Raw genomic sequence first — 23168 nt, 5'->3', positions numbered from 1 at the left:
TTACCCATATAGATACTGTTCCTGTCACCCTTGAAAAACATCATTCCCTCAATTCTTGTAGTGGTACCGTTATTCTGCCCCATACCATAGTTCAACAAAATTTCCAGACATGTGGCACCGACATTCTAGAACAGCTGGAACTCCAAGATCTCCCAATCCTCAAGGTAGACACTTACGTTCTTCCTGCCCGTGGGCGGAGACGATACCCTAGCAATGTGGCTCGTTTAACTTTTGACAGCCGAGAACTCCCATCCTCCGTTTATATAGCAGGACATCGGTTACAAGTTCGAAAGGTGATCCCTACACCACAACAGTGTAGAAATTGCTGGCGATTTGGCCATCCAGCGAAATATTGCAGATCTATCGCCGAATGCCCAGTCTGTGGTGCCGATGACCATTCTAATACGTCTTGCAATCGATCTCCCTCTTGCCTTAACTGTCATGAGGCTCACCCTTCGTACTCTCGCCGTTGTCAGGTCTATTTAAACGAGCGGGAAATCCGTTACCTCAAAGAGACAGAAGGTCTCCCTTATGCCATGGCAGTTTCTCATCTCCGCCTCCAAGGGAGACTCCCACGTGTTTCTTATTCCCGTGTTTCAAAACGTCCCCCCACTTCTGGTATCCCATCTTCTACACCCACCTCTGTGGTTACCTCTCCCATAATCACTCCTGTATCTAATCCTTTTGCTGTCCTCGGCTCAGACGTCCCTACTTCAACGCCTCAGTCTAATCTCGCTTCTTCGAGTTCTCTCTTACAAGCCTCAGTATCGACGAGACCTCGTACGACACCTCTTCCCAATCGTCCCTCTACTTCTCAAAAGTCAAAAAAAGGTCCGGTAACACCTCCTACCCATCTTCCACCTCCTCATTTTACCCTCCCTGTCTCTGTCCCTAGTTCTTCCCCTCTCACTGGCTCAGTTACAAGTGCAGAGGTTCACCCTCCTCCTCGTAATGTACCTTCCTCCCTTGTTCCCTCCCAAGTTTCTTCCTCTTCTGCCACCTCCCAGGTTCCTGTCTCTTCTGTCCCCTGCCACGCTTCTCCAGTTCCCTCCACCCTTTCGCCCCCCCCTACCTTGGTACAGTCCAATACAGTTCCAATCTTTACTCATCCTCCCCCTACCATTCCCAATATTGTCTCCCATACGACATCTCTGAATTCCGAAACACTTGAAGCAATCTCTGAATATATTGCAGAGACCAAACCATCAATGGACACTGATCCACCTTCCGCTCTTCCTCTCTCCTCTGCTCCATCTGCGCAACTCCTTTCTTCACAGCGCACCGTTCCTTCGCTGCTTGAACATTTTCCACTGCCTCCGCATGTGGACTTTTCTAACCCTTCTAGTCCGTAGGAACCCTTACCTGCGGATTTCAAGTATCTTTATCATTGCCAATCATGGCCTTTTTACAGTGGAATATACGCGGCCTCAGGGGTAATCGGGGTGAGCTTCAGATGTTACTCTCCCAGTTTGCCCCTGTTGGTGTTTGCTTACAGGAACCAAAATTACACTCTGCTGTTATTTCTCACATCTCAGGCTATAATTTATTGTATTCTTCAGATCCTTTTCCTGATGGGACCTTTAATGAAAGTGCCCTTCTTCTCCGCACTGATATTCCGTACCATCAGCTATTTGTTCATACTTCGCTGCATTACACAGCAGCCCGTATCCACTTACATAGGTGGTATACGCTCTGTTCTTTATATCTCTCTCCTTCTCGGGCATTATCTATTCCGGATTTTGCCTTCCTTGTTTCGTCATTACCGCCACCGATTCTGTTACTTGGTGATTTTAATGCCCACCATTTCCTCTGGGGAGGGTCTCACTGTGATTCCCGTGGAATTCAGTTAGAGGCTTTTCTTGCCACCCACCCCCTCCATGTTTTAAATACAGGTACTCACACCCATTTTGATCCTCGGACTCATACTCTCTCTTGCATCGATCTCTCAGTTTGCTCTTCCTCCGCCGCATTAGACTTTACTTGGTTTGTTCTCCCGGACTTACATGACAGTGATCATTTCCCAATCATTCTTTCTTCCCCTTCATATTCGCCACCTCTTCGCACCCCACGCTGGCAATTTAATCGGGCAAATTGGAACCTTTACTCACACCTGACTGTTTTTAAAGAGGTTCCTTCTTCGTCCTCCATCGATGAGCTTTTACACCTCTTCTCGTCCTCCGTTTTCACCGCAGCTTCTCATTCTATACCCCAAACTTCGGGCAGGCATTCTCAGAAATGCGTGCCTTGGTGGTCTCCTGCTTGTGCTCGTGCAGTACGTTTGAAACGCGCTGCATGGGGCAGGTACCGGTACAATAGAACCACAGAGCGACTCCTTGATTTTAAACAGAAGCGTGCGATCGCTCGCCGTGTCATCCGTGACGCTAAACGCACTTGCTGGCGAGATTATGTCTCCACCATCACCTCTGCTTCCTCTATGAGTGCAGTCTGGAAAAAAGTACGAAAACTGAGTGGTAAATATTCTCCTGACCCGGCTCCTGTTCTGCGAGTTGCCGGTGTTGATATAGCAAACCCACTAGATGTTGCCAATGAAATTGGCAATCATCTGGTCCGTATTTCTCAGGGACTCCATCTATGCCCCTCATTTCTTTCCTCAAAGTCTGCCAGAGAGTTAGCACCCTTGGACTTTTCTTCTCTCAGAGAAGAACAGTATAATGTGCCTTTTACACTTCAAGAACTGGAGGCAACACTCTCAGCTTGTCGATCATCGGCAGCTGGGCCCGACGACATTCATATTCGTATGCTACAACATTTACATCAGTCAGCCCTTGCAGTCCTATTACGCCTTTACAATCTTATTTGGTCACAAGGAGTTCTTCCACAGCTGTGGAAATCCGCCATTGTTCTCCCTTTCCGCAAACCAGGCACTACGGGACATGAAACCTCCCACTATCGTCCCATTGCTCTTACCAGTGCAGTTTGCAAAGTAATGGAACGTCTAGTAAATAGACGTTTAGTGTGGTATTTAGAGACACACAACAGTCTCTCCACTCGTCAATATGGCTTTCGTAAGGGACGTTCTACCATAGACCCCTTACTGCGCTTGGATACGTATGTTCGTAATGCCTTTGCGAATAACCACTCAGTTATTGCCATATTTTTTGACCTTGAGAAGGCATATGACACAACTTGGAGGTATAATATTTTAGCCCAAGTCCACTCCTTAGGCCTTCGAGGCAATCTACCATCCTTCCTTAAGAACTTTTTAACTGACAGGCATTTCCGTGTTCGGGTTAATAATGTGCTCTCCCCGGACTTTGTCCAAGCTGAAGGTGTCCCCCAGGGATGTGTTCTGAGCACAACACTTTTTCTCCTTGCTATTAATGATTTGGCCTCTAGTCTTCCATCAAATATTTGGTCATCACTCTATGTTGATGACTTCGCTATTGCCTGTGCAGGCGCTGACTGTCACCTCCTTACAGTTTCTCTCCAGCATGCAGTCGACCGTGTTTCCAATTGGGCCACCACACATGGGTTTAAATTTTCCAGCACTAAAACCCACCAAATCACTTTCACTAGACGCTCTGTCATCTCTGATCATCCTTTGTACCTCTATGGCTCACGTATCCCTGAACGTGATACAGTCAAGTTTCTGGGCCTCCTCTTTGATCGTAGGTTATCCTGGAAACCTCACATTACCTCTCTGAAGGCAACTTGTCACAGCCGGCTGAACCTTCTTAAAACCCTTGCTCATCTTTCGTGGGGAGCTGATCGTCGAACCCTCCTTCACCTACATTCCACCCTTATTTTATCGAAACTTGATTATGGTGACCAGATCTATTCAGCGGCATCTCCTGCTACTCTCTCTAGCCTTAACCCCATTCATCACCAAGGATTACGTTTATGCCTTGGTGCTTTTCGCTCTTCCCCTGTCGAAAGCCTCTATGCAGAAGCGAACGTTCCATCCTTATCCGATCGCCGTGATGCCCATTGCCTGCGCTACTATGTACGCTCTCATGATCTCCGCAATCCTTCCATTTATAGAATGGTCACTGATATTAGTAGACATTCTTTATTTGTTCGCCGCCCCTGCTTACTCCGTCCCTTCTCTCTTCGCCTTCATTCGCTCTTGTCTTCTCTTCAACTACCACCTTTCTATGTACATGTAGCATCTCACTTTTCCCTACCCCCCTGGGAAGTTCCAGCTGTTCGAGTCTGTTCTTTCTCCCTCCCTTGCTCGAAAGCCCAACTGTCTACGGTCGCTTCCCGCTCTCTTTTTCTTGACCACTTTCACTCTCATTCTCATGCCATTGCTGTGTACACAGATGGCTCTAAGTCTTCTGACGGCGTAGGATTCGCAGCAGTGTTTCCGGACAGCGTCGTACAAGGGCATTTACTATCTTCAGCTAGTATTTTTACTGCTGAATTATATGCCATCCTTACAGCACTTATCCGTATTGCATCTATGCCTGTGTCATCATTTGTGGTTGTCTCAGACTCCCTTAGTGCTTTACAGGCTATACAAAAATTTGATACACCTCACCCCTTAGTCCTCCGTATCCAACTTTGGCTACGCCGCATCTTTACTAAGCATAAAGATATTGTTTTTTGTTGGGTCCCTGGTCATGTTGACGTACAGGGCAATGAACAGGCAGACACTGCTGCGCGGTCAGCAGTACATGACCTACCAGTTTCTTATAGAGGTATTCCATGTACGGACTATTTTGCTGTAATATCTTCCCACCTTCACACCCGTTGGCAACAACGTTGGTCTACTATGCTCGGCAACAAACTTCAGTCTATTAAACCGAGTATAGGTTACTGGCCGTCTTCTTATCACCAGTGTCGAGGTTGGGAGACTACTCTCTCCCGTCTTCGCATTGGCCATACTCGTCTTACTCATGGATATCTCATGGAGAGGCGTCTTGCTCCTCTCTGTGAGAATTGCCAAGCTCCATTATCAGTCAGCCACATTCTGTTGGACTGCCCACTTTATCAACGAGCACGCAGAATTTACCTCTGTCGTCGTCTTCGCCCCGCTGCTCTCTCTTTACCTTCCCTTCTCGCTGATGGACCCACCTTTCATCCGGACTCTCTCATTGACTTTTTGACAACGACTGACTTACTTCACAAATTCTGATACTTTCAGCCCTTTCTACTTGTATCTCTTGCTACCCTCTACCCCCGTACTATCCCCTGCCCCGCTGTTTTCTGTAACCTGCTGATCATCCCCCCTCCCTTCTGCCATCCAATTCCCTTGCTTCCTTCCCTACCCTGCAGCGCTGTATAGCCCTTGTGGCTTAGCGCTTCTTTTTGATTATAATAATAATATACCTGAGCTGGGTATTTAACAATGATGCCAAAGTATAAGTGTACCATCTTGCTGGGGATACTGTGCCATAAGTACTGTAGGTAAGATAAATGCCATGTAATGTATGTGCCAAAAGTCTCATAACTACCTATTAAATATCAGTATTTTTCCAAACTTTTGGATATCTGTGTATATATAATTCTAAAAGAAATATAATTGATTCTGAATAAGATATTTATAATTAGTTATTACAAGAATTCAATGAAAAAATGTTTGTATGTCTAGGATGTTATAGTATGTTTGTATTCATATTGAAAAATATAGACTAATATTTTTATTAAAGTACAGTATACTATGTACATAATCCAGGTGTAGTAGTTTTCCAGTTCTTGATATGCATTTTATTTTCTGTACCAAAGATAGATTAAGGCTGACTTTCTTGTCTCGTGTTGGGAATGGAAGCCACAGGATTTTAGTGTAAAATTGTTAGATGCTTTGCTAAAGTAGAGAGAGGGAGAGAGAGAAAATGTTGCTGTTTGTGTACTGTGACAACACTGAAGCTACAGATCCTGTATGCTTGGAAGTTATTACTAAAACTGATTAAATGAAACAACCCTCAGTAAAGCTACCCCATTGTGGTTCACTTGTTGCCTCATTGCTGTGCTCAATTGCATTCATTCATTGTGCCTGGAATCTGTGTGTCTTTCTGTTGAATAATGTAATAAACACATGATGAGAGTGGGACAAGAAGTATAGTATCAACTTATGATTAATTAGATTGTCTGTTTTTTGGATTGCATTTATTAACAAATTTTCAAGTATTGAAAATATATTTTGTGCCCCTCTTTCATAATTCGAGATTATGTATATGTCAAGTTAGTTGCTAAATATTGGAATGTAACCTGTTATTTATAGATGATGGTGAAACTTAATGCCTGTGCTTGTCACCTTGTTGATCTTTCCATATCCTTAAAGGAATCACTGGTTGTCTTTTAACTTCTTTTTAATTTATATAACTTATATAAAAATTGTACAAAATGAATTTTATAGATGTAAGATATATAAACTGTTTGATAGGGCTGTATGAAAAGGATGTCAGTTTCCTAAAAGTTTTAAGTGTTTAGTGGTGATATCAATGTGATAAAATTATTGGAAAATATTCAGCAGTTTAAGATTTAATAAACTTGCTAAGTGAATGAAATGTGTGTGTGTGTGTTTAGCTAGAGATTTCTTAAATGTTATGAAAATGAATAGGTTTTATGAACAAAGCTAGATAGAATGCAGAATTAGAGCTACCATGACCTTTATAAAGTTTAGGATGTATCCTGTGGTAGCCTACCATAACATGAAATATAGTACTGAGCCCTTGGGAAATATTTAGCACTTCCTTAAGACCATACAAACTCATTATATTAATTCATGTGACTTCTAGCAGTCAGGTTAAAAGCTACTTGGCTGACAGAGCAGGTTCTCTATATTTTTAGTCCATGAAGTATTATAGTGACAATAATTCAGAATTTTACCAATAAAAGATTAGTTACTGCAAGACATTTTATTAAAAAATTATAATGAAATTGTGTATATTAAATGGCAAGTATGGTCTTAACTAGTGCTGTCCTAGCAAGAAGTTAAGCCTCCATATTCCTGTATGACCAAATGTACCCTTAAATGATGTACAGATGTGTAAACAAATATAATTTATGTTTTCTTATTCCTTATGTTTTAAACCTCAACTGACTACCTTTTTGCTATCAAGTAGTGACTACTAAATGGCTCAAAGCTTTAACAGTTTAGTGGAGGAAACTATTCTGATTTAAAAAATACAGTATAAGTGAAACTTGTTCTGATCAGAAAACAGGACAATGATGCAAATAAACATGAAATGTGCAGTACTCTCTACGTAATATTAATTATTTTTATTGATACCCTTCTCCATCACCACTCATGACCCTGCCATTCCCACACTTCTATCACATTCTCTCCACCATTAATAATACAGTATCATCAGTTGCAAGGGAACACTGCATACTTTTTAGAAAGCATTTACATTGGCAAGATTCCAGAGGCCTTAAAAATGACACACACAGCTACTTCAGAGGAGGTAGTACATGGTTGAAAAGTAAATTTACTGCCCAGTCACTGACATCACTTATTGATTCGCCATGAATATAATAGTATATGATAACCGTAATCCAAGAGGCCAAAAAGGCAAATTACCCGTGTTATGGATAGTAAGATTCTACAACCCAGGATAATAGGCTTTAGAGGAAGAGACTGTGTATGACAGCTAGTGAAGCTATAAACAAAATGTGCCAACATAAAGACTGCAAACAATTTGACAAATGCAATCATGTAGGTAGGGCCCTCAAAATTTGTAACAAGCAAAGTACGTATAGGAATGGGTATTAAAATCTCTAATGAACAGTCTTCAAATAGGAAAAACTAAATCCAGTCTAAGCAGAATATAAAGTACAGTATTGCAAGACAAAGTCTTGATACCTTTACTGTTCCCATTACAATGGCAAACAATGATTTCTGTCAATTGCCTTACCATTTAGATTGCTATATTCTTGGGCAAGCATTAAATCTGTAGGGGTCATGCAGTGCCTGGGGAATTCAAGGAAATCAGGTTTCATTCAAGGAAGGGAAGTGTGGCTCAAATTCTATAGATTAACAGCTGTTCACCAACATACTACTACAGAAAGCATTAAAAATATAAAGCAACGGCCATGGAGATGGCATGTGAATGGCACTGTTCAAAACATTGTGCTCACAGCCAGTTTCAAAGCAGGAGACACATATGAGCTGGAAAATGTAAAATTACTTACTGCCCATGCAGAATCAATGAAACCATTAAACTACCAGGAATAACTTCAAAGTACTTAGAATGTGCTCTGGAATGGAGAAGAGATGCCCACTGTATATAATCACATTGCCATAACTTCCTGGAGAGAGATACAAAAATTTAGAACAGGCAGGGAACCTGTGGTCTTCTAGGGCATTTAAGTGTGGCCTTCTGAATGAATTATTTTTCTTGAAGTTATTATATGATTAACATTTTACAAAATAACCAACATTTTGCAGTATATTTCTTGAATGAAGCCTTGTTAGATTACAGCTAACTTTAGTGCAGCCTTCCATCATAACAGGTTCTCCACCCCTGGTTTAGAATATATCCACTGACAAGAAGAGGGAAAATTAGCACAATTAAGAAAACTGTCAACATCTATGGTTAGCAGATTCTCAAACCTTTACCAGTAAGAACAGTATATCCTAAGAAATATTGCTGAAACAAAGGGAGAAGGCTAAGATGAAACTAGAAAAGTTTCTGCAGGTGGTGCCAGATCAACTGGGTTGTGATTACTAAAGCCTGTGTGCCATGAGTAGCAACAGTCCAATGGTGAACATGGATCTAGCCTCAGGCTGTTCTGCAGTTCTGTAGTAAATATCCTCTCAAAACTGATCACAAGCAAAACTATGAAAGAGTGACACACACATTTTATAAGCAACTTCCATGGTTATATTTGGGGATGACCTGGCATGGCATGGGCAGCTCACACTATGGCATCACAATTTTTTCTTTTTAATACTGGCCATCTCCCACCATGAAATAGTGACCTAAAATTGGAAACACAACCACTACCATTCATACAATAGATATCCTGCCAGAAGTGTGCATACATCACAATTCAAATGATCCTGTAAACTTTAACATCCCCCCCACAACCTTTATACTGTAGACAATGTACTTCCCATCTCCTGGATTATCACTTCATAAATGTCACCTTGTTCACACTCCAACAGATTGTCAAGCTACGTATAAAAACTACTTGTCTTCACTCATGCGTATCCAACACACTAGCACAAGCATACTGGATGTTCAAACCCCTAGCACTCAAGACCTACTAAAATCTCTCCCTCCAACCCATAAGGGGATGACCTCCCTCCTCCCCTTCAGTTCATACTAAATTTATATGCCAATTTCATCATCCAATTTTGCTCCACCCTCTCTACATTCCCAAACACCTCACTTCTTCATCCCTCTGAATTAACTTTGATAACCCCACCCCATCTTCAAAGAAATATGACTTAATCGTGGTATGTACTGTAAATTAACTGAGCAAATTAAGGCAAGAATTCAAGTAAAATGGAATCACATGGCAAAACAAAAACGTGAATAAAGTCTGAGAACAAGTCGGACAACAATGCAACAAAGAAGTGTTGACTACAGTATATCCAAGATAGAGGACAGTTAGGCAGGGGTACTCAAAATGAACTAAGGAATGAAATAGATGAGGTAATAGAAAGGACCACCAAGTATAAACACTAAAAGGGCAATTGCAAATACAATAATATTTAGCATAGTATGGTTTTGAACATTATGGGTTTTGGGAAAACATGGTTTATAAACTTAATAATATAAATTAATAGTATAAAGGAGGGGTGTTAATGTTGCAGTTTTATAACTGTAAAGCATCCCTCTGTCAAGACAGTGATGGAGTGAATGATGAAAGTTTTTCTTTTTTGGGCCACCCTGCCTTGGTGGGAATCGACCGTTGAGTTAATAAAATAAAAAAAAAATTTATTTAACTGCATTACGCACCAATATTGGACTGCTGCTATGTACATACTGGACTAGTGCAATGTGAACATCAGTATTACTGCAGACTCTGAGCAGTAAAGTTGAGTAGTCTTATACAGTACACATGTACTATACACAATTTTTTCCTTTATTATATAAAGTATTTGTACCCCTTTTATATGCAAATATGAGTGGAAAGAGGAAATGCAATAGTGCTGAGCATTCTAGTAAATGTATATGGTTAATATTAGATGAAAAACTACAAATTATAAAACAACATGAAGGTGGTGCATCGTATGCTTAAATAGAACATGACAAGAAAATGAACGAAGCATAGGTACGTGTGCATATAAGGAATAAAGATAAAATAAAGAGACATGAAATAGCAACAGCATCTTATGTGGTCAAAAGTGATTGTTAAAAACGTAGTTCTTCAATGGATAATTTGGAATGTCTTAATGTAATGGACTAAAGACTGCAGCCAGAAAAGAATTCCATTAAGTTAGATGACAATTCAAGCTAAAGAAACATGTCTCTGTTCAATGTCAAAAAAAGAAAATGGCAATGAAGGGGAAAGTTTTTTGGCAAGCCGTGGCTGGTTAAACAATTTTAAAAAGTGTATGGGACTCTATAATGTTTGAACTACTGGTCAAAGTGCCAGTCCAAATTAAGTAGCTGCAAAATTTCCTAATGATTTAAAAAAAAATGAAGAAAATGGCTACATAGATGACCAAATTTTTAACATAGATGGAACGGGTTTGCTTTAGAAGATGATGCTGTCACGCACTGCGTCAGTGCATTGTTCCAATGATTTTGCCAGTTTTGAATCCCATATTGGAACCATTTGTGAAGACACTGTGCAGCTTGGTCAAGAACATCTTGGATTAGAAGAAAAACTGTGCAAACTATGTTGTTCAACTATTTTTCAAAATAAAAATGATCTTTTTCTTTACTGTATGTATGGTACAGTGTTTATTTACAACTGTAATAAAAGAAAATTTTAGTACAGCCTCTCCTCACTTAGTGACATGCTCATTTACTAACGACTCGGACTTATGATGGGCTCTCTGACCAGTAAGCATACCTAAATAATGTATATTAGAGCTGGTTTCCCCTATTCTGTTTATTACAGTATACTACTGTATAAACATTTAAAAATATACCAGAAATGTTATAAATGGTGCAAAGGTGACATTAAAACAATATCAAAGATGGTTGACACAAACCCACTACCATCATAGTAAGCTCCTCACTTAGCAACGAATTCATTTCCCAACGGGATCTTAGGAACATAACTCCGTCGTTAAGTGATGAGAGGCTGTACCATTTTTGTTTTTATCTTCTGTAATTTCCTTATTTGCAAGTGTGTGCAAGAGTTTCCTGTGCAATGATTTGTACTAAGCAAACAGCTAAATATTATTGCAATCCAATGCACTTAATCTTATTTTTGGAATGCATTACATTAAAACACAATAACAACTTGATCAGTACGGTACTGCATGGTGCGGTATTTTTTTGACTCTCATTAACTGCACTGTGCGAGGTATTGCTGTAACACCATGTTGCTGAAAAAACTATGGTCAAAAAATAATTCATGACCACACAATAATTAGATGCATCACGAGATTTGTGGCAAAAGGTACATTACAAGATACAATCATGAAATTACCATAAAATCACTTTCAAATAAATGTAGTGAGCACAACTATGAAATACTGTGTACAAACAGAATATGCTAAAATATACTTACCAATATTATCCCCAAATCCTCATTTTAACTTAAAATAAATGACTCCCTCTGAGATGTCTGGGCTCCATCCCTCAAAATCTCTAATGAAATCAGCAGTTTCCACTTTGTATTAAATATTTACAGCACATTAGCTGAAAAAGAAGATGGGTGGTGTATTGAGGCATCTGTGGACACATTTATCTATAGACAAAAAAGGGGAATGTACCAGAGTATAGCAATACCAACACTCTTAGTACATGGGTACAAGGCATGAGCTTTAAACTTAGCAGCAGGGAGGATGCTAGAGTGATGTCATGTTTGAGGGCAGTGTGTGGGAGGTGAACATTATGTAGAGAATATGCAGAATAGAAATTAAAAAATGGTGTGGAGGTTACCAAAAAGCATAATAGAGGGTTGAGGCATCTAAAGAGGGTGGAGCAAAATAGGATGATGATGATGAGGAAGGAGGGGTACAGATTGTTCAAGGAAGGGGATAAAGGGCTTGAATGCTAGGAGTTGAGCATCCAGCAGGGTTGTGTGAACATGGCCGATCAGAATGAATGGAGACAAGTGGTTCTTATGGCTTGATGTGCTATTGTAGTGTAAACAAGGTAACATTGATGAAAGAATTCAGGAGAAACTGGTTAGCCAGACTTAAGTCCTGGAAGTGGGAGTACAGTGCCTGCACTTGAGGAAGGAAATGTGGCAATTCTAAGGGTCATCTGAATTGTGATGTCTGCACACATCTGACAAGATAGCTACTGAATGAATGATGATGAATGTTTCCTCTTTTTGGGGGTCACTACCTTAGTGAAAGATGGTTGGTGTGTTATACATATATAATGCAGCTTTTAGAGCAGATATGATAAAGCCTACATGGCCAGAAGGGAGTGAATCTGGCAAGCAGCAAGTCGAGAGGTGGGGCCAGGAGCCGAGACTCAACCCTTGCAGCAACACACAAAAGCATACATACACACACATGAATTGATAAATGAATGACGGAATTAAATAGAAAAGAACCAAGTAATAATGATGAAGAAATGAATAACAGACAACTCTGAAGAAAAATGTGAAAAATTAATAAAACAATTTTGAAGGGCATAGATAAAAAAAAAATGAAGCCGGGACCGAAGTGAAAATAAGTGATCAAGGTAAGACTGGCACGTGTTCTTACAAATACTCTTCCCCACTTCTCCGAGGTCAGCATTTTTGCCGCCCAAGAAACACTGTCCTTATGTGACACAAATACACAAGTGTATAAATATCAGTATATTCAGGAAAGGGGATAAAAGAGAGTGCAAAAATTATAGGGGGATAAGTCTGCTGAGTATACCTGGTAAAGTATGGTAGAGTTATTATTGAAAGAATTAAGAGTAAGATGGAGAATAGGATAGCAGATGAACAAGGAGGCTTTAGGAAAGGTAGGGAGTGTGTGGACCAGGTGTTTACAGTGAAACATATAAGTGAACAGTATTTAGATAAGGCTAAAGAGGTCTTTGTGGCATTTATGGATTTGGAAAAGGCATATGACAGGGTGGATAGGGTGGCAATGTGGCAGATGTAAGTGTATGGTGTAGGAGGTAGGTTACTGAAAGCAGTGAAGAGTTTTTACGAGGATAGTGAGGCTCAAGTTAGAGTATGTAGGAAAGAGGGAAATTATTTCCCAGTAAAAGTAGGCCTTAGACAGGGATGTGTGATGTCACCGTGGTTGTTTAATATATTTATAGATGGGGTTGTAAGAGAAGTAAATGCGAGGGTCTTGGCAAGAGGCGTGGAGTTAAAAGATAAAGAATCACACACAAAGTGGGAGTTGTCACAGCTGCTCTTTGCTGATGACACTGTGCTCTTGGGAGATTCTGAAGAGAAGTTGCAGAGATTGGTGGATGAATTTGGTAAGGTGCAAAAGAAGAAAATTAAAGGTGAATACAGGAAAGAGTAAGGTTATGAGGATAACAAAAAGATTAGGTGATGAAAGATTGAATATCAGATTGGAGGGAGAGAGTATGGAGGAGGTGAATGTATTCAGATATTTGGGAGTGGACATGTCAGTGGATGGGTCTATGAAAGATGAGGTGAATCATAGAATTGATGAGGGGAAAAGAGTGAGTGGTGCACTTAGGAGTCTGTGGAGACAAAGAACTTTGTCCTTGGAGGCAAAGAGGGGAATGTATGAGAGTATAGTTTTACCAACGCTCTTATATGGGTGTGAAGCATGGGTGATGAATGTTGCAGCGAGGAGAAGGCTGGAGGCAGTGGAGATATCATGTCTGAGGGCAATGTGTGGTGTGAATATAATGCAGAGAATTCGTAGTTTGGAAGTTAGGAGGAGGTGCGGGATTACCAAAACTGTTGTCCAGAGGGCTGAGGAAGGGTTGTTGAGGTGGTTCGGACATGTAGAGAGAATGGAGCGAAACAGAGTGACTTCAAGAGTGTATCAGTCTGTAGTGGAAGGAAGGCGGGGTAGGGGTCGGCCTAGGAAAGGTTGGAGAGAGGGGGTAAAGGAGGTTTTGTGTGCGAGGGGCTTGGACTTCCAGCAGGTATGCGTGAGCGTGTTTGATAGGAGTGAATGGAGACAAATGGTTTTTAATACTTGACGTGCTGTTGGAGTGTGAGCAAAGTAACATTTATGAAGGGGTTCAGGGAAACCGGCAGGCCGGACTTGAGTCCTGGAGATGGGAAGTACAGTGCCTGCACTCTGAAGGAGGGGTGTTAATGTTGCAGTTTAAAAACTGTAGTGTAAAGCACCTTTCTGGCAAGACAGTGATGGAGTGAATGATGGTGAAAGTTTTTCTTTTTTGGGCCACCCTGCCTCGGTGGGAATCGGCCAGTGTGATAATAAAAAAAAATAAATAAAATATTCAGGAATGTGTTATTACAGGGAAGGGGACACAAAATCTGCAGAGAGAGAGGGAAGAGGAGGTTGGGGAGGAGAGGGTGGGTGTTATGACCAGGAAGTTTGAGTGGGGGACTGAGGGAAGGAGGGAGGTTGACAGGGGAAGGTAGAGAGGTGGAGGGGAAAGGGGAAGAGGAAAAGTGGGGAACCAGCGGGGTGACACGCACAATGCCACCCATGCATTAGCTCCCTGCTGTGACCTACTCACTCCCCTTCCCCTACGCCCACATGCTTTATCTTAACACAGTCATTGATTTTGGTGGCCACTATTTGGTAGTGCTGTAACACTACTGTCCCCAATTCTTATACTACTCTCATCAATATTCTTATGGTGAAATGCTAAACCTACAAAGAAATGGGAGGCAATCACAATTACTCCTAGGAAAGGAGACAACCACCTCCCCCTTTCCCTAATGGGAATGAATTTATCAACCCATCCTTGTAACAGTTGTGTACCTTGGCAAATAAATTACTCATGTATCATTTTATGCTGTCTCTGGTATCTATTGTCTTTCATGTAAGGTCTGGTTCTCTCACCTCATGCTGTCTGGTATTATTCCTTAGTATTCTGACTCCCCCCTACCGATAAAAAAAACCTAGTAGTCTAGCAATATGGTTTAGTACCATTACTACTGCAGTTCCATACCACTGGCTGGTACTTTCTCTGGTATCTCTTATTTATGTCTAGTATCTTTCTCCCTAGTACTTTCTAGGGCTGCCCCTGTTTTATTTAAAGCACACAGGCCATTTCCCACCAAGGTAGAACGACCTACAAAGAGAAACATTCACCATCATCAATTAAACAACGAGATAGGATAATCAACTCTAGTGCTCCAAAATCTGTTGATAAATAAATTTTAATAAATAAATTTCAGTTAACTAGTCAAATTACAAAAAATTATGTAAAGTATACCCACATCATTTTTAATTTTTCAGAAAAAAAAAAAAAGATTATAAATTGTATTACTGTTATAAAAGTACACGTACAGTATTAAACATATATACAACAGAGATAAAATGTCTCTTCACAAAAATTAAACTACACTGTTTACCTGGAGGGGGTTTCGGGGTCAATGCCCCAGCAGCTCGGTCTGAGACCAGGCCTCATGGTGGATCACGGTCTGATCAACCAGGCTGTTACTGCTGGCCACACACAAACTGACGTACGAACCACAGCCCGTTTGGTCAGGTACTGACTTTAGGTGCCTGTCCAGTGCCTTCTTGAAGATAGCCAGGGGTCTATTGGTAATCCCGTTTATGTATGCTGGGAGGCAGTTAAACAGTCTTGGGCCCCGGACACTTATTGTGTTCTTTCTCAATGTACTCGTGGCGCCCCTGCTTTTCATTGGGGAAATACTACATCTCCTGCCAAGTCTTTTGCTTTCATAGGGAGTGAATTTTGTGTGCAGGTTTGGTGCCAATCCCTCCAGGACTTTCCCAGTGTATATTATCATGTACGTATCTCTCTCGCCTGCATTCCAGGGAATACAGATCAAGGGCCTTCAACCGTTCCCAGTAGTTAGTTTTTTCGTAAATCTCTTAACCCGTAAACGGTCCAAATGTATATATACGTTTTTTCAACATCTGAAAGTATGTAAAGAAATGTAGATCTTTTTTGTTTTACATTTGAAAACGTAAAAAAAAACTTACCTACATTTTTTTTGTTATATTTGAAAATATGTAAAAAAAGTAGATCAACTTTTGTAGCACTACGAATTTGAACGTCGATCTGTTTGGACCGTTTAAGGGTTAAAAAAATCTAGTCTTCCAAAATAGCACGTCAAAAAAATTGCATCTGAAAAGAAATAAACCAAAATTTGTATCTCCAAACTACAGCCCAGTTGCAAATCTAGCCTAAAAAAACTGCCACATCCAGGTTTAGCTTACTGCACAGCCTAACCCAATGTACTTCCCTGCCCTTGCCCAGCTTACCACCCAGTCCTAGCCCAGCACACTGACCAGTCCTCACATAATACTGCCCAGTCCCAATCCAATGTATCTCCCTACCCCAGCCCAGCGCCTCGACCAGTCCTGGCCCAGCGCCTCGACCAGTCCTGGCCCAGCGCCTCGACCAGTCCTGGCCCAGCGCCTCGACCAGTCCTGGCCCAGCGCCTCGACCAGTCCTGGCCCAGCGCCTCGACCAGTCCTGGCCCAGCGCCTCGACCAGTCCTGGCCCAGCGCCTCGACCAGTCCTGGCCCAGCGCCTCGACCAGTCCTGGCCCAGCGCCTCGACCAGTCCTGGCCCAGCGCCTCGACCAGTCCTGGCCCAGCGCCTCGACCAGTCCTGGCCCAGCGCCTCGACCAGTCCTGGCCCAGCGCCTCGACCAGTCCTGGCCCAGCGCCTCGACCAGTCCTGGCCCAGCGCCTCGACCAGTCCTGGCCCAGCGCCTCGACCAGTCCTGGCCCAGCACCTCGACCAGTCCTGGCCCAGCACCTCGACCAATCCTGGCCCAGCACCTCGACCAATCCTGGCCCAGCACCTCGACCAATCCTGGCCCAGCACCTCGACCAATCCTGGCCCAGCACCTCGACCAATCCTGGCCCAGCACCTCGACCAATCCTGGCCCAGCACCTCGACCAATCCTGGCCCAGCACCTCTGCATTTACAACCTCTTCCATTCAAAACCTGATAAGCAACAAAGCCAAATACCAGACTTATGAAAATTTACTGGAGATGCTATTAAGTAATTTTAACAAGACCATTTTTTAGTACACACAAACATCAAATAATTTTTAGTTAATCTATTTACATACTATCCTTTTAAATGGTTTGAGTATATATATAATCACTACAGACTTCCTGAAAGATCAATAACCATAAAAAAGCACTATCAGTTCACTTCCACTCCCTGCTGTGAGAGGGTCATGACACCACAGGGGAGAGTAAAAGGCACGACATCCAAGAGAGGGAAAGTCTCAATTTCCAAGTTGAAGGGCGTGGCTCTTGGGAAGATGGGGAAGGACAGAAAGGGGGGTGTGGCTTACAGGAAGGCAATGGCAGGGGGCGGAGCACCCCTTAGGAGGAGACTATAAACCATAGGTTGGCCGGGTCCTCGCTCACAGTTGCGTCCCACACTCCATTTCCTTCACACACACACACATACACACATACACAGTACACCACACATTCTCTCTTACTACTCTTCACACATACTATTAATCACTCATCTGAGAGAAAAGCACCAAACGGGATCAGTCAAGTACCACTCCATCCTTTGGCAGGATGGGCAGGATCTCTTGGGCACTGGTGATGGGCATAGCAAGTGTGGGTGTAGTGTGGACAGATGAGTGTTCCCTCACACCTGTTATTCACATCCTCTCCTACCAAGGCTGTACCTCCAAGCCCATACCTTCCTTTGCTTGCCAGGGCAGGTGCACCTCCTATGTCCAGGTGAGTATGCCTAGCACTTTGTTATTAACTTTTACTGATGCCATTTTAAAGCCAATATATTATTTGTTCTATTATTACATTCATTGGCAGGAGAGAGAAACCCCTAAGGGTCAAACAAGAGTGAGGTAACAGGAGATATTAAAGCTGGAATGAAAGGGAAGGGTCAGTCAAATTCCTGTGCGCAAAAGCCCTTTACCATCAGGGAAAGGTTTATTTGTTCCAGCATATTAAAAATCTAGATTAACAAATGGTTCACACAAAGCAAAATCAAATAAAACCAGAGCAAGGTTAATGCCACACTGTTATAATTCCAGTCCTGAAAGAATAATACATTAGCTTCATTTTAACATCAGTTCCAGCCCTCTCTATCTACGTTTACTGCTGGAGCTTTGTTAAAGGTTGAAACTAGACAATCTGTTGCATTACTGATTTAAAGGCAGGGTGACCCAAAGAAGAAAACACTTTCTTCTTTCAACACACTGGCCGTATCCCACCGAGGCGGGGTGGCCCAAAAGGAAAAAGGAAAGTTTCTCCTTTTACATTTAGTAATATATACAGGAGAAGGGGTTACTAGCCCCTTGCTCCTGGCACTTTAGTCGCCTCTTACAACACGCATGGCTTACGGAGGAAGAATTCTGTTCCACTTCCCCATGGAGGAAGAAGAAAACACATTCACCATAATTCATTCAATCACCATCTTTCCAAAAGTGAACTGGAATCACAATTTAAAATACACTCCGACTTCAACATCCCCACCCCTCCTTCAGAGTACAGGCATTGCCCTTCCTACCTCCAGGACTCAAGTCTGGCCAGCCAATTTCCCCTGAATCCCTTCATAAGAGGTACCTTGCTCAAACTTCAACAGCACATCTGTTAAAAACCACTTAGTCTCCATTTACTTGTATGTATCTAACATGCTCACAAAAGCATGCTGGGATGACCCCTACCCCTCCTACCTTCCACTCCAGATTTATACATTCTTTATCATCCTATCCTCCTGTATCCTCTCTACATTTCCCAAACCACCTCAATCCTCTGATTTATATCCTTGGTAACCACACATTGCCTCAACTGCTATGCTTAAAATTCTCTAAGACAATCACGCCAATCATTGCTCTGAAACACATCTCCACTGCCTTGAGTCTCGTCCTTGATACAGTGTTCATAACCCATTTCTCACACCCACACAAGTGTTGGTTCCACTATCTAAGGTACATTCTCTTTTTTGCCTCTATAAACAAATTTCTTTTTTTAAACGGATGCCTTTCAATGGTTCACTTTGCTTTTCATAGACCCATCTGCAGCCATGTCCACTCCTAAACATATCCACTTCCTTTGTACTCCTTCCCACCAGTCAAGACTTTTTGCCCTTGTTACTTTTATCTTTTCTGCGTTCTCTTAATTTCCTTCTTTCTTCCACACACATGTAAACTCCCCCCATTCCACCAAGTCAAATGTCTATTATCAAGTGTGACAAATAATTGGTAACTAACGTATACATAATACATAATGTAAACAATCGTAGACAGTCTATTTTAACAATGCAAGACAAGCCATGGGGGAAGTGGAAATTTTTAGCTCAAGTACTTTCACACTTCTCAGTGCATCATCAGGAGCTATGCAAAGTTGCAAGGCAACAACTGAAGGAGTGAGGGGAAGTTTTCTCAGAGTAGCGCAGTGCAGGTTTGTCACATTCCGAGAGAGGCTGCGGCAGGTGACAAACCCACACTGTGCTACTCTGAGAAAACTTTCCCTCACTCCTTCATTTGTTGCCTTGCAACTTTGCATAACTCCTGATGATGCACTGAGAAGTGTGAAAGTACTTGAGCTAAACATTTCTGTCCCCCGGTGGCTTGTCTTGCATAATACATAATATAATAATTAATAATTTATACAGAAGGGGTTACTAGCCCCTCGGTCCTGGCATTTTAGTTGCCTCTTACGACACACATGGCTTATGGAAGAAGAATTTTTTTCCATTTCCCCATAGAGATAAGAAGAAATAAAGAACAACAAGAACTAGTAAGAAAACAGAAGATAACCCAGAGGGGTGTGTATATGTAAGCATATACACGCATGTGTAGTGTGACCTAAGTGTAAGCAGAAGTAGCAAGACATACCTGCAGTCTTGTGTTTATGGAGACAGACACCAGCAATCATACCATCATGTAAAACAATTGCAGGTTTCCATTTCACACTCAGCAGGGCAGTAGCACTTTCCTGGGTGGATGCTCTCTACCATACTACCTAACATTAATACATATATACATACATAATACATAAATACATATATATTACATAAATACATACATAATACATGTACATATATATACACACACACACACACACACAGTACAGGCATATGACTAACTTTTGTACCAAAGCATTTAAACAGTATACAATAATATACACAATTTTAAAAATGTGAAAAACTGCAATAGGCAAAATTAACAACATGCCAAATTTCCAGGTGTCAGGGAATAAGCTGTGGCAGACAGAGAGGTCTTGTATGTGCTGCCAAGAGTCTGGAGAACGAGAGGCATCAGTCATACTCAACTGTCCCAATGCTCGTCAGGGAGAACCCAAGCAAAAAAAGGTAAGTGTACAAGTGAACATTATCATGCAAGACAAGTCTCTCACACTTAAAATAGCGTAACATTAATGAATGATGATGATTAAGGGTAGCCTGTTTTTATTAATTATTCAATTGGAATAAGATTAATAATAAGATAGTCTAAAACTAGTATTATTTTTGCTATTTAAATAATTAATGTTAGGGATATTGTATTCAGCAGTGTGTATCTCATTAAGATTGCTGCCAGAACTAAGGCTACCTCTGAAGTGTTACTTAACATACACACACTGGTTAAACACTTTAGTAATCATTAGTCTGTCTTGTTCATTTCAATGGTACCAAAGTTAACAACTTTACCAGAAAGCAAATGTCATCACTTAGCCCATTATTACTATGTATACTTATAGGTAAGCACCAAACCCACAGCAGTCCCCATAAGGGTCAAACAGCTACTGAAATTATTAAGCCACTTTCTATGGTACATAACTAATTTTAATGAATTCAAGACAGCCCACACTTAATCTGTGAATCTAACACTACACTGCATCACCACACTCAGAAGCTTTAAAGTCTACTGCTGAAACAACTCAAATAGGCTTGTGATGTTACATGCAAAGCCCTTGCACTGTTATACACTTTCACATAAAAAAATTAACAATAACTAGAGAATGATAAAATCTACTTTACAATTAGAGGAAAAAATGTATGATCTTTGTTTGTAATGAGGGTTCGTAGTGTAAGGTATTTTTCCTGCAGCTGGGAATTAGGTTACAGGAGTAGAGTACAGTACAGTGGTACCTCAGGATATGAACAGCTCAAAACTCGAACAGTTATGCAAGTGTATTTATGTAAGTGCTTCTGTAAGTGTATTTTTGGGGGTCTGAAACAGATTAATCTAATTTACATTATTCTTTATGGGAACAAATTCGTTTGGTATCGTCACTCGAACAGCCTTCTCGAACGAAATAAATTCGTATCCCGAGGTACCACTATATTTTAATTTCATGTGCATCATTCATAAAAGTCAACCTCCTTCAGCTGAGAAATAAAAATGTGAAGAGTAAGGATTACCCAAAATAGAGACTACAATGAGAAACAGTAATGTACTGAAAATTGCAATAAGGGAGAAAATCAGTTCCTGACAAGCCAGGCTGTGGTTTGTGTTGGAGTGTGGCCATCAGTAACAACCTGGTTGATCAGGCCTTGTATTCACCGAGAGGCCCGGTCTGGAACTGGGATGCGGGTCATTGATCCCCAGAAGCATTCTTCAGGTATCCTTTATGGAAAGAATAGTACCCAAATTACTGGTAAAATCTAACAAGAAAATAGGACCACAAGCATCTTGATTACTTCTCATTACCTTGTGTGCAGTAAAATCAGTTAATTTATCAGAAAAACTTAAAATACTGTACTAACTTTCTACCTTGTCCTGGCCAGATCCTGACTCGTGCACCTATTGACTGCATGTGCCGGCCCTGCACTGATGTGGAGGAAGGCACCGTCCTTGCCCAGGAGATTGCAAATTTCATACACGACTCGCCCATGGGCAATGTCCCCTTCCTCAAGTAGGCTCTTCCTTCCTCTCTTTTACTCAGGATGCATATACAAACACTTTCTTCTCCCTAATCCCAGCCTTTGCATTTTCTCCCTGTCCCCACATCCCTACAAATAGAATATGCCGCCTATGACCAACAGTATACAGCAGCTGTAACAGGTGTGAGGCAGCAACCAATCAAAAGAAACCTAACAGCAACAAACTAATATTAGCAGTCAAGCCCTGTATTAACAATAAAAATGGCAGCAATATTGTAGTACTTTACTCAGTAATAGCATCATAAGAAAAATATTATATAGCTCAACATTCCCACCACCACATAACCAGGGTGTAAGAGAAAGATGTAGTTTCTTTCTAACATTGTGTCAACCAATTACTTTCAAAACTGTTGCAGTGCAGTTAATGTTGCAAAAATGATTATTAGTTTTGTTATCAAGAGGTCAAATTATGTAGGCCTGAAAGGAAAATTCAGTTCAGTACTTTGCATTCTCTGTCCAACTATAGTGCCTATGTTACGATGCGTGATCGGTAATAATAAATTCAGTAAATCATTTGTTCTTGACCTTTCATTATCCATCCTAATAGTATATATATTCCCCCCCTTCTATCAGCCATTAAAGCCCCTCCATCAGCCATTAACCCCCCATCCCCTGAGGTATGGCAACTTGAGAGCAATACATTTACCATCACTCATTCAATAAAACACTAAGCATTTTCTTTTGACAATCTACAGGTGGTTTTTACTCATAGTTTTCTGTATTATACCATGTTATCTATTTGAACCTCCACACTTCTTTACAGTAAACTCATACTATTTACACAGCTTGTGTACTATATATATACATGGAATGCACTAAACCTGTAAGGGTCATTTAATTTTAATAGGGGGGAAATGCTAACCCCACAGGGGAAATGTATAGCACCTAGGGAATGGGAGGCATTCAAGTTTGATTCAAGGGAAGGACAAGTCCAATTCCTTGGATCAAGAGTCCCTCATTGGCACCCTGTAAGGCTCAAACTGCACTGCATGGCTGAGGTAAGAGACAGCAAGGGCAATAAGAGAAGGAGGAATGAAAGATGGAGGCGTGAACAAGTGTAATACAAGCCATCAGAGTCAGCAAAGATTCAAGGCCTTCCACCTACAGTTTCAAAATTTTAAGAAATTAAACATGCT

At 41.3% G+C, this 23168-nt stretch overlaps 1 protein-coding gene across 1 annotated transcript; it reads left to right on the top strand.

Annotated features, from left to right (window-relative positions):
• The first annotated feature begins 17543 nt into the window (after nt 1–17543).
• Burs (Cuticle-tanning hormone bursicon) lies at nt 17544–22549 on the top strand. Its single transcript, XM_053789236.2, has 3 exons — nt 17544–17864; nt 20335–20460; nt 21877–22549. The coding sequence occupies exons 1-3, from the start codon at nt 17697–17699 to the stop codon at nt 22006–22008; spliced, it is 426 nt and encodes a 141-aa protein (XP_053645211.1). The 5' UTR covers nt 17544–17696; the 3' UTR covers nt 22009–22549.
• The last annotated feature ends 619 nt before the right edge of the window (nt 22550–23168 follow it).

The sequence above is a fragment of the Cherax quadricarinatus genome, chromosome 44 (genome assembly GCF_038502225.1).
Source record: "Cherax quadricarinatus isolate ZL_2023a chromosome 44, ASM3850222v1, whole genome shotgun sequence".
NCBI lineage: Eukaryota > Metazoa > Arthropoda > Malacostraca > Decapoda > Parastacidae > Cherax > Cherax quadricarinatus.
The sequence above is the reverse complement of the archived record's forward strand: the minus strand, read 5'-3'. Positions and strand labels throughout refer to the sequence as shown.

Bases quoted from the DNA above. Each gene is read 5' to 3' on its own strand.
- Burs (XM_053789236.2), top strand. From the start codon at position 17,697: ATGGGCAGGATCTCTTGGGCACTGGTGATGGGCATAGCAAGTGTGGGT. The intron at 17,865-20,334 runs GTGAGTATGCCT...CCAAATTTCCAG, and splicing joins GGTGCACCTCCTATGTCCAG to GTGTCAGGGAATAAGCTGTG. The intron at 20,461-21,876 runs GTAAGTGTACAA...TGTCCTGGCCAG, and splicing joins GAGAACCCAAGCAAAAAAAG to ATCCTGACTCGTGCACCTAT.